This window comes from Solea solea, chromosome 10 (assembly GCF_958295425.1).
Source record: "Solea solea chromosome 10, fSolSol10.1, whole genome shotgun sequence".
NCBI lineage: Eukaryota > Metazoa > Chordata > Actinopteri > Pleuronectiformes > Soleidae > Solea > Solea solea.
The window spans coordinates 14,015,776-14,028,101 of record NC_081143.1 but is presented as its reverse complement, the minus strand read 5'-3'; the positions used below and the strand labels follow the sequence as shown (position 1 = coordinate 14,028,101).

The 12,326-nt window shown below is 43.6% G+C and overlaps 1 protein-coding gene across 1 annotated transcript in view; it reads right to left on the bottom strand.

The window, feature by feature from the left end:
* The window catches only part of doc2d (double C2-like domains, delta), a 31,839-nt gene extending 23,425 nt beyond the window's left edge, over window positions 1-8,414 (bottom strand). Inside the window, exons 1-5 of the mRNA XM_058640481.1 lie at window positions 8,216-8,414; window positions 5,847-6,252; window positions 5,362-5,441; window positions 4,636-4,710; window positions 772-881 (exon numbers count right to left, since the gene is read on the bottom strand). Of these exons, the coding sequence (XP_058496464.1) occupies window positions 772-881; window positions 4,636-4,710; window positions 5,362-5,441; window positions 5,847-6,234 (653 nt within the window). The 5' untranslated portion in view covers window positions 6,235-6,252; window positions 8,216-8,414. The remainder of the gene's footprint in view (window positions 1-771; window positions 882-4,635; window positions 4,711-5,361; window positions 5,442-5,846; window positions 6,253-8,215) is intronic.
* Between the last annotated feature and the right edge of the window lie 3,912 nt (window positions 8,415-12,326).

Below are 12,326 nucleotides of genomic sequence, written 5' to 3'. Positions count from 1 at the left end.
TGTATTTTGAAGTGTATCATCTTGAGCAGCTTTTTGTGTGTACGTCTGGGTGTGAGTTTGGGGAGGGGAGATTTATATCTAAATGTATGTGTTGAAACGCTCCCGGACGTTCCCTATTTGCATATGGTATGTGAGTGTGTGTTCTCTACGCACAGAGGAAGGATGCATGTTCCTCCCTGCCACTGATTGCCCTTGACATACACACAAGAGAATAAAGCACACACACATGACTGCACACACGTTGCGTTGTGCAAAAAAGTGTGTTCGTACGTGTGCGAGTGCATGTCATCTGTGAGTGCACCCGTATGCATGCATCTGGGTTCCTCATAATAAACAATGACATCCAACCCTACTATGAATCCACTGTGCAAACTGTCGCTGGCCGTACACATGTTCACAAACAAAGCACACACGCACATAATCTCTGAATCGACTTAATTGACTTACACATCAGTGCATCAGACTTTTTTTTGGGCCCAAACTGCAATGCTTGACCTCAATCACTCCATATGGAGAGCACAGCAGGGAGGAGGGGGGGTGGCGACTCCTGGGCCAACACCTGAGCAGTTACTACAGTAACAGCAAGTGGAACAGTAGGCTGGTGTCACCTGGATCCTATAATGAATCACCTAAAAGCCAACTGGGAAGCATAGGCATTGGCTGGTTGTCCACAGGAGGATTGGAAGCATGAAGCTTCCTCCACATAATAAAGTGGTCACTGAGCTGTCTGAGGAATAAAGCTAATTGCCGGCCACAATGAAATACACCTACCTGAGCGTTTTGGTTGTCATGTCAGCTGCTGTGATGCCATGGTACATCAGCGTTTCATTCCACACTGGGTTCAATGTATTCTTCAGGGTTTTTGTCCGAAGCTTGTTTGCCTGGGAAGGAAAAAGTGAAGACACATTAATGGAAAAGAAAAAAAAAGAAGAAGAAGAGTGAAGGATGCTTAAAGGTTGAGCGAGCAAATGTTTTCAGATCAGAATGAGAGCATATAAGGTAGAAAAACTGGGGGGTATTGTGAGATCAAAGAAGGAGATAAATGTGGGGAGACATCATTTATTACTGTCCCAGAGGAAATCTCAAACATCTGCTGCCGACTTTGTAGAGGAGAGTGAGAGGACATAGGGCTTCCCTCACCTCACCTGTCCATCTGTCTCCTCCCCACCATTACAGTGCTGCCAGACTTCATAAACAAGCGTCTTAAACACAACACAGCAGACAATTAAACTGCACAACACATTCAGCATGGAAAATTAAAGCTCTCCGGGAGATTAAATTCACATGAGCACCTAATAACTCCCAACATCCATAAATAAAGTTTTGAACCACTTTCCGCCTCATTTCCCTCGATTGCTTTGAGGATGTGTTCATCTTGTTTATTTATTTTTATTCTTATACGTTTATTTTAATGTTCACAAATCCCTCTAAAAATGTATTTGGTATGCAAGTTGTGCTGATGCAAACCTCTGCTTTATCCTCATTTGGATAATAACACTTTCTGGGGCCACGGCCAGAATTCATTTGTTCACATAAACGGCTATTAATAGCAGAAAGTATTTAGTGAAGACATGTAGGTGGGTCATATGTTATGCTTTATTCATTCACTCATTCATTATCTACTGCTTTATCCTCCACATGAGGGTCCCGGGTCAGCCGGAGCCAATCCCAGCTGACACAGGGCTAAAGGCGGGGTGACACCCTGGACAGGTCGCCAGTCCATCACAGGGACACACATCTATGGTCAATTTATAGTGTCCAGTTAACCTCTGCATGTGTTTAGTACCTGGAGTACCAGGAGAAAACCCACACACTCACAGGGATAACATGCAAACGTCCTTGTTTGGATCAGGTCACAAATCTGGGTCTTTTTAATGCTTTAATTGATTAATTGAGTGATCTTAAATTCATGCAAATATACAACATTAATATGAATTTAACTTCACATCAATTTCCAATGTTGAGTTTTACTCACAATGTAAGATCTAGTGAAATTGATATTGCAGAGCTTCACTGTCATACAAAGAAAAACAAACATCAGTGAGCTGCAGTTGTGCACAGACTGACGTCATCCCTCTTGATAATGAGCACGGACACTGTAGCTTATTTTCAGTCAACCACTCACACGGCGCGCTGTCCTGGAGCCATAATCCTTCACTAGAAGTGTGTTAATACACATCTGAAAATAGTCCCAATAAATGCAATATTATTCCTGAAGTTTCTCCTTCTGAAAAATACAGTGACCAGCTGTTTTAACTGGCTGTGACCCACTTTTAAGGATTTAGAATCGGCTCAGATCTGAGAGTCGCAGGCAAGCTGAAGAAGTCAGACAGTTATTGAAAGGCAGATCTTAAAGTTCAATTATTCATTGGGTAATATTACTGCAACATTGTATATGATGTGAATATCTAGCTGGTAAATGCAATGTGCAGCATATTCTCTTACATATTCAGGTAAATCCTCTCATCCCATCCCCTCTCTCTTTCTGCCACAGTCAGCCGCTTGCTACATCGCCTCAGGGTCAGATGCTGAATGCCGTCTGTTTTTGTCATTGTGTTTGTTCCATTGTTCTGCTTGGGCTGTATCCCCTCTGCCTCTTATTCGCTCCCATCACATCGCCTTTCTTATTCTGTATTTTCTGCTGGAAACTTTTAGCTCATCGATAAGCCTCAGCCCTCCAGGGCTCATTCACCTGAGGGGATGAGCGTCTTTGACTCCTGTCATTTGTCTGATTCATTGATGTGCAGGAGGAACCGTGCACATCAGGCAGAGTCACGACTCGCCATGGTGTTGCACAGACACACAGGAGGACTATGGCGCAAATAATCATCACACCTCTTTCGTTTGACTGGGTTTGTTGTCTGAGAAGATGTATCTCCACAAGACCCATCTACAAACATTTAAATCTCCAGTTCCCTCTGTCGGCCCCCTGACGCTCTCTGCTTCCATCTTCCTTCTACACCAGTCCAGCACTTTTGCATCTGTTCCTAAATGTTTTATCTCTTGCCCTCCATCTGCCCGTCCCTCTCCCCTTCCTTTTCCTTCCATTTGCCTGGATGGGTCGTTTTATGTATTTTCATATTCTTCCTCTTCCTCAGTCCCGTCTTCCCAGAGCTGTAAGTGCAGGGTCTGGCAGTGAGTGAATTTTCCAAGCATCTCGATTAAGACAGACGAAGACACCAGTGACCACGACAGACGCTCCAGCATCTAACGTGTTTATGCATGTTAGCGTGTGAGAGAGAGAGAGAGAGAGAGGCAGTGATGCAGAAGGAGGGATGAAGGAAGCGTCTCTGTGTGACTGTGACTCAAGCCGTAACATCTATAAACACAAGGTCATGCGACGCATGCTTGCTGTGTGATTGACACTGCAGCGTGTTTAACTCGTACACTGGTGAGAGGGGGGACAGTGTGTGTGGGACAGACGTGCACCTTTGCCCGCGGTACTTTGACGCAGGAAACTGAAACCCTCTGTGTTCTGGATTATTCATTGCAACACTCACAAACTGAATCTGAATGTGCATAAGTGTAGGTGTGGGAGTGCGTGTCATCCGTCATCATCACCTCATGTGCACGCTCCCACTTTTCAAGTGACGTGGCTCCCGTCTGGTGGGTATTCAACAAGCGGCAGCACATGGAACTTACCTACTCATTGATGCTTTCTTTGCACCACCCTCCACTCACCCACCACCGTCAACACCACTACCAACTCCACTCCTCTCCCCGTCATTGCTTGCCTGTTGACGTGAGCCGTGTAACAATCCTCCCTGTTTCCATGGCAACCACCTGCTGCTCTCCTCCCCTCATCTGTCCCCCCCCCTTCTTCTTCTCCACTCCCTCCCTCTGTCCCCCTTCCTTCCCTCTCAGTTGTCTCTGCACACTGTTGGTATTTCAAGGTCAAAGAGGGTCACAGCCAGATAGTGAGATAGAGACAGAGATAGGTGGAGAAAGTGGGGGGAAAAAGACCAGGAACAGTGGCAGAGAAGACAGACAGAGGAAGGATGGAGGACATAAATCCCCCAGACATTGTTATTGTTAGCACCTTAGACCTCAGACAGTAGCCTCATTCAACCTCTCCTTGCTCAGTGTCCTTCCTGCGCTTATCATAACCTCTTTTCATGTCAACCTCGGGCCAAAATGGCTGCCAACAGGTTGCATTTTGTTGTTGTTGTTGTTGTTGTGTGTGTGTTTGTGTGTGGAGGGATGTTGTGGTGAACCTTATCTCCACTGCCTCTTGCGCTAAGAACAAGACAAGAGCGGTGCAGCAGACCAGAACTTGTTTGTGCTCGATAAAGCAGAGCAGTGGTCGAGCCACAATGAGCAGTAACCAAACAAAACACTCTGTGCTCAGCGGCTCGAAACGACACCCTAAATGAGTCCACGACCATGTCACCTTTTTTGCAAGAGCATTTTGACCTTTTCACAGAGTCTGATCAACAAAAAATGGACAGCGGACATTATTATTTCCAAAAAATAAATCACCGTTCATTTTTTTATAGACAAATGGAGTGTAGCATCTATCTTATGTCTATGAATATGGTTTTTTTGGACTTAGTGAGTGAGTGTGCGTGTCTGGGACAGCCCAGTGTTGTTGCATTTTTACTTTAATTGCTAGTGAGGTAAGGTTGGAGCAGTGACCTTGCTAGCCCCGGGGAGAAGATGAAGTTTGACGTATGGATCTGCCAGTCCGTTGGAGTCCATGGCTTTCAGTCCCTGTGGACACAAGCAGATGCACATGCATGTATCCAAACACACACACACACACACACACACACACACACACACACACACACACACACACACACACACACAGAGTGAAGAGTTAGTGACATCATCATGCCCTCAAAACTCTTGACACAACTGACAGGGTCAGCAAAAGACAGAGACTATGACAGACCTCCTCTATTCTATCTATCTATCTCCAAAGTGCTTCTGGGTGTTTCTTTCCATGCCACTTTGTTTTTCTGTCCTCCTCAACTCCCTTGTGTTGTCCTCACGGGAACCATTCAGTAACACTTATATAATTAACATAATATAACATTCACCAATATGTAGTACAAGGTTTGTGTCCTTGGATGATGGCCACGTTAAATGTGTCTGCCACATCAGTGGAGATTCACTATCCACCCTTTCACAGAGCCATGAGATGATTTGCTATGAAGTGACAAGCTGTGGCGAACACGCTCCTCTGAAACGGGCTGAGAGAAAGAAGTGCGACGCCTCCGATACAAACATTAAAGCGTTACAGCAGGACGGTTTTCACTGGGACTTCAATGGAGATTATGCAACCACACAGACAGACCGACAGACCCACGGACAGACAAAGAAGTGTTTTGATGAAGGATATTTAGAAATCATGAGTACCTTTGCTTTGTGAATAGTACAATGAAGACAGTTGTTCTCCTGATCAAAGAGCAGGCTGAACTCCAGCGTTCCCAGGTAGGCTGAAAACAGCACAAACCACAGCAATTACTGCCAGTGAAGGGACGATACACACACACACACACACACACACACACACACACACACATACATCTGAGTCATATTTGTAGCAGATGGCCACTTAAAAAACATGACACTTTCCTAATTTGTATTGATCTGTTTTGTTTGATTGCAGTTTGGGAACGAGCAGAAACTAGCATGCTGAGTCCTACTATTGTAACATTGTCTAATAAATCATCGGAGGTCCTTGTGACAAACACTTTGGATGCAATTTTCGCCCATCTCTGCACACTCTGGACTTTCCACTCCAAAGTTTCCGATTTTTCTGTCATGTCTCGTTTACAATATTCATCGTGTTGAACAAAACTTAACACCACGAAACTTAGTTTAGCCCACACTGAACTCACTGTCATCATCATCAGAGTCCTGCGCCTCCTCCCTGTCTTCGTCGATGTCCCCCCTTCTCTCCCCGTCCTTGTATCCCACACTTGTCTCCCCATTGAAAGTCTCCTCTTTCAGGATCTTCTTCTCCCTCGGAGGTGGTGGTGTGCACGGGTAATCATGGAAACGGGGGAAGAAGTCTGAGATCTGTGGGATGGGGAGGATGGGACCCGGGCACACGTTGATGGCAAAGTGCTCCTGCATAGAGATCTTGACTGGTGAGGGAGGGGGCAGAGGGTTGGAGTGGGGCATTGCTGAGGGGGAGGAAGCAGATGAGGAAGGGGTGGAGGAGGAGGAAGGGGGGAGGGCTAGGTGAGAGGTGGAGGGCGGCGGTGGAGGTTTGGAGACGCTCATGTGGGCTGTCAAAAGGGACTGAGCATGAGAGGGGAATCACGAGGAGAGAAAGGAAAGAATGAGGTGAGAAAATAATAGCTCAGATCAGTGGCAAGGGGACAAACAAGAGGCTCAAAACTAGTAAAGTAAAACAAAACAAACAAACACAGCCCATTCCAATTTCTGTGAGTTTGTACAGCAGCATGGGACCCTGGTAATCTAGACAAGTCAACAATGGCAATAAGTTAAAACACACACACACATCTGACACATCCGACACCAAAAACATGTCTCAGCTTCCATCCGCTGATCCGATGCAGTCAAAAGTCAAAATAGAATTTTCCAGCACGACTGCCACTTCAAATGTGACTCAGAACACCAATTACATGCTAAGAATCCTATTCATATATAGTGCTGTAAAGTATGAAACAAGTGACGTCACTTGTGTTTATATGCACTTATCTCCAACCCTTCCTTTATCTCCCTCCTTCTCTCCTCTCCTCCTGCCTCGCTCTCCTTCTGCAAATCCCCTAAGCAATATTTACATAATACTTTTCAAAGGATTTTCTCCGTGTTTAGCATATTTGTCACTAAATGAAGCGTAATAACTGTTACCAAACTCCAACGTCGCCGAGCCAAATGCAATAATTTCCCCTCTCAGCCACTGAGAGACACTGGAGACGCAGTTCCTCTCGCGCTCCGCTCCGTTGTTGGTCCACATCAAACGCACATCATCTTGGTGATGCTCAATATGTGTGTGAAGTGCACGATGATAATAAAGAACTAGATAATATGAATAAAAGTAGGTCGCCGTGAACAAGAACGAGCGCTTTCTCAATATGATTCGACTTTAACACTGTTGCAAACGCGCAGACTATTTATTAATGCTGCTTGTTGTTCCACTAAACTATATTTCATTATGTCCATTATGTTGCTGCTCATTATTGTCATCTTGTGACTTTGTTCTTTTCTGCCTGGGCAGTTTGTTTAGTAAATGTTGCCATGATTTATGAGGCTGTTATTTTTCTTTTTTTTCTTTCGGCTCTCAACTGATTCATCTGTTTTTTATGCAAATCATATTTGGAGCTTGGTCATTAGTCTTGTGTTGCTTTAGGAAAAAAAAGAAAATAACATGTTGACTCCTGGCATACCAAGAGAAAACATTATTACTCAATGATCAATAGTATATTGACTCATTTATTTTTAAGAGGATTGATTAGATGACTTGGATGATATCTTTAAATTACTTTGATTGACAGAAACGATTTACAATCAAAGTAAGATATTTTCTGCCACTTGCAACATTGTCATTTAGAATAAGTTTTGCTGTTTGATGTGTTTATCTCTCATACTGTATGTGGCCATATGTAATCAATATGGCAAGATAACCATTAAATGTTGCCAGTCTGCCGTTTGTGGTCGACTTATATGTGGAAGCCACAGGAGAATCAGCAGCTTATCAAAATTTAATACACTGATATTATTTCTTTGTAAAGGCAAAAACTAAATATACCACAAACCATTACATCCATGTTGGTGTATCATACCTCTAGTGCATCATAAAATATTGACTTTCTCCCTTTTTTTTATACACAACAACACACATGCTCATATAATCTTTCATATCGGTGCAATTCAGATAATCCACATTCAAACAGGACAAGACTTTACATGGAAGCGCACATGCTTGCCTGCTCATCATATGAAGTTACAGCACTGAAACAATCTCTCCCTCTTAATACGGACGCTCGCTCCGTCTCTAATTTCCACACTCTTATGTAACAGAATCCAAATTCCGTGCTTTGCTTCCCATGGACAAATCATCATTTGCAGCGTGTTGCCTGTAAAGTCACCATTCGCTCACACCTCTGTTACATGCAGAGATACGCACATGCGAGTTCACATGCACTCAAACACATGTGTGCGTGTACTGTACACACACACACACACACACACAGTCACAAACACACTGGCACACATATAGCCATCCACAAGTACATACCCAGGGACAGTCTTCATCTCTGCCAGCACTCCATCTTGTCTGCTCTCACGTTTCTCTGTCTCTCACACACTGGGAAGCATGCAGACCAGCTTTGACTCAATACCCTCCTCACTCTGTCTCTCTCTCTCTGTACTCTCTCTCGCTCTCTCTGTATGTGTGTGTCTCTCTCTGACTCTCTTTCTGTACTCTCTCTCTCTCTCTCTCTGGCTCGCCTCTCCTCTATCCCTCCTTCTTTTTCTTCCTTGTTATTTGTGACGTGTCTGGTTAAAGTCATTCACTTTCTCAGCGGCAGCAGAAATGTGTGTGTGTGTTTGTGTGTCTGAGTGTGTGTGTGAGTGAGAGAGAGAGAGATTTAGAAAGACGGATGAGAAGACAAACTGGCATCACACAGACATTAAATCATCCCGCTACTACTACGACTACTGCCACCAATACACTGCTACTATGACCAATATCAGCTGTGTGTGTTTGGATGTGTGTGAATGCTTTACAATCTGTACATCCAAAAACAACAAAAAAGAAGGAAAGCAATCTCAGATGGAGCCACATAAGAGGGATCCTTCCTTCAGGACGGAGAGACGTGCCATAGATGGCATAGATGTGTGCAGGACAAATCAACTTAAAAAAATAATGATAATGATGATGTATTATAATATACATACTTTAATAGCATTTGTGTGTGTGTGTGCGCAAGAGACCAGGAGGAAGGGAGGCAAGGACAGGAGCGTTGGAGGCGGATTCAAACTATTCTTCCATGGTTTGGATAGGAAGGGAAATGTGGTATAGGGGGGTAATCTTGAAGGAAGAGCTTGTGAAGAGTGTTCTGGAGGTGACGAGATTGTCAGACAGAATCATGAGTTTTAATCTAGAAACTGAAGGTGTGATGTTGGAGGTTGTAAGTTCTTATAGCCCACACATTGGTTGTCAATTAGAAGAGAAAGAGGAGTAAGTTGGATGAAGTGGTAGAGAGTGTTTCCAGGGAAGAGATGAAGAGAGAAGTGGTAATTGTGAAGGGAACAGAGGTGATGAGGCAGTGTTTGGTAGCTATGGGGTTAAGGAGAGAAATGTGGCGGGACAGATGGTGAGGTTGATTTTGCGAAAAGGATGGAAATGGCTGAGGGAAAGGATGTGCAGCAGGTTAAAGTGATTAAGGACAGAGATAGAAATGTTCTAACAAGTGAACAGACTGAGTTGAGACGATGGAAAGAGTACTGATGAATGAGAAGAATGAGATATAGGGGGAGAAATGAAGGGGAGATAGTGCCTCAGGAAGTGCAGAGGATTAGTAAAGAGGAAGTGAGGGCAGCTCTGAAGAGGATGAAGAGTGGGAAATACAGTTGGTCCAGATGACAGACCTGTGGAGGTATGGAGATGTCTAGGAGAGAGCAGAGGATTTTTTTGACCAGATTGTTCACAACACAATCTTGGAGAGCGAGGAAATGCCTGTGGAATGGAGATGTAGTTGCCGGTTAAGGAAAGAAGTGAAGATCGCCGAGCTGCAGTATGGGTTCATGTCAAGATAATGAGATTTTTGTTGGGAGTGACCAGGATTAGAAATGAGCATATTTGAGGGACAGCTCAGGGTGAAAGGTTTGGAAATAAACAGGCGAGGTTGAGATGGTTTAGTTACTTCCAGTGGAGGAATAGCAATTATATTGGATAAAGGATGTTGGAGATGGAGCTGCCGGGCAGGAGAAAAAGAGGAAGACCACAGACAAGGTTCATGGATGGTGGAGGACATAAGGACAGTTGGTGTAATAGAAGTGGGCGCACGGGAGAGAGCAAGATGGAGACAGATGATCCGCTGTGTGGCTTCTGTCTGGTCTCTTTAATTCCTATTGTGGCAGCTCTAGTAACAGCTGACATCTGCCACAGAGATAAAAATGAAACACAGCCCACAATACAACACAAGGTTGATTTATTGATTTGTTGTCTGATATTTGATATTTCAGGGGATACTTCGAAATACTACTACTACTAATAGTACTGGTACTGTGACTATGAATACTACTACTATTACTACTACTAATAATAATAATTTTAGTAATACCTAAAGTAAGAACTGGATTTCTTTGTCAAGTACAGCCCGGAGAGATCATGTGATCACAGAGCACAAGAATATGAATGCAATTGAAAGCCAAACCACATTTTGATGATGCATTAGTTGTTGGAAAATGGTCACTGCATAAATGGATTTCTGAATAATTTTCCATGGTTGAAAAGTAAAAGATAAATAACAACAAGCCCAACCACTTAAATTAATGGTCAGATGGAAGCAGTTGGGTTAATATATGAAGCTTGTGCTCATTCAATCATGAACATTTGACATCTCATTACTCGGCCATCTCATTACTATCACTGTTACCTCATCAATATTGTGTTAACGGACCACAACACTGTATATTCATTAATTTTGAAAAAAAAAAAAAAAAGCACATGAGGGGATAAATGAGTTGGAATGGCATTAATGAATAGTCAGGCTACTGTAGCTAAACTACTTAAGTATAAATAAGTGCTTTGGACACGGGCCACATGCTTGAAGTAGCTTGGAATGAATGCAGAGTGCTTCAGGAGTACACAGTTATACTGTTAAATGAACGGAGCAGTGGCGATTTTAGTCTGGAAATTCTGGTGGGGCCATGCAGGAAAATCTTATAATGCAATCCAGAAATACCACATATTACTCTCATATACCCTCACAGCAAAAACACAGTAGCAAGTGAGAGAGGGAACCACAGCACATTTGGCACAAAATTGCAGCTGAATAATGGCATCACACAAACAATGCCAATCTGATGGCATATATTATCATATCAATAGCACCACCAAATAGCAGTGTTCAAAATCTCACAATATCAAATACTCAAGATCGAAAAAACTATGTGACAACAATAACAACAATGGCATGACCGGCGCACACCCTATATGCAAAGCCACCACACACTAATTCCAGTATAATTCAAACAATATGTAAACTAGTTATCAAATACAAGTTAGAATAAAAATAAATTAGACTGACCGTTCACTTCTTGAACAGTTTTCTGAACTTCTGGCCCCACGCGTGCACGCGCAGCAGTTCAGCAATACACAACACTGCAGGCGCTGGGAGGATATCTCGGCCGGGCCCCACCGACCGGAAACAGAGGACGCGCAGCATCCGGCACAACCAACTATTCACATACAACTACACGATGTGTCTACAGCGGAAACTGCGTTCATCAACTGCGGACATTTCTTTGGGGACAACGTTGAATGTATTATTAACTTGTGCTCCACGACATTTTTGACACAGGAAAACATACAATCTTATAATCCTCCCCTGCACAACAGCGCCCTCTGGTGGGGCACGGCGCTGCAAAGACGCCGCTGGAACGGAGGTCTGAGTCTGCGTCACATGAACATAAACATTTGTCTCATGGTCTCCGTGGTGTCAGCTTCTCCAGAGATGCTTAAGTGAAAATAATAAAGTGCATATGAAGCTGTGCTTAACTAGCTTCACTGATGTCCCAAGCATCTCTGTTATAGGACGTTATAGGCTCTCTGTGTCGCTGAGCACCTAAGACCCACTCTCCAGCAGGAGGGTTCTTAATGCATTTAGGTCAGTGGTGATTTATAGGTTTTGGGGTTGGTTAAAGGTACAGTATGCATGGCATTTTTTAGCCGTATTGACATTTTAGCATAAAGTAAGATCGTAGAAAGTAACACAGTATCACAGGGCAACTGGCTGTTATACTACACCTACTACACATACGGATCTGTTCTGTTCTGTAGCAAAAGCTTCCTGTGCTGCACAGAAACTTGAAAGAAAGAAACTGTTGGACAATAAAAGCAATAAAAATGTGTCAACAACAGCAGGGACTTTCAGAGATGGAGAGTTTGTCTCCGTGTCATATGAAATGAGTGCATCTGTCCATGTCCATCTGATGAGAGCAGCTCAGGACACGGTGCTGCAATCCCAAAACCTGGGTATTTTAATAACCTGTGGATGAAACCCTATAATCAACAACGTTCTAAACCACCCTGCCTCTTGTAGCTTCAACCAAAAGAAAAACAATCTCCCGATTACCCTTATTTTGTCATGGTCACTGCTACCGTCAAGAACATTGAGATC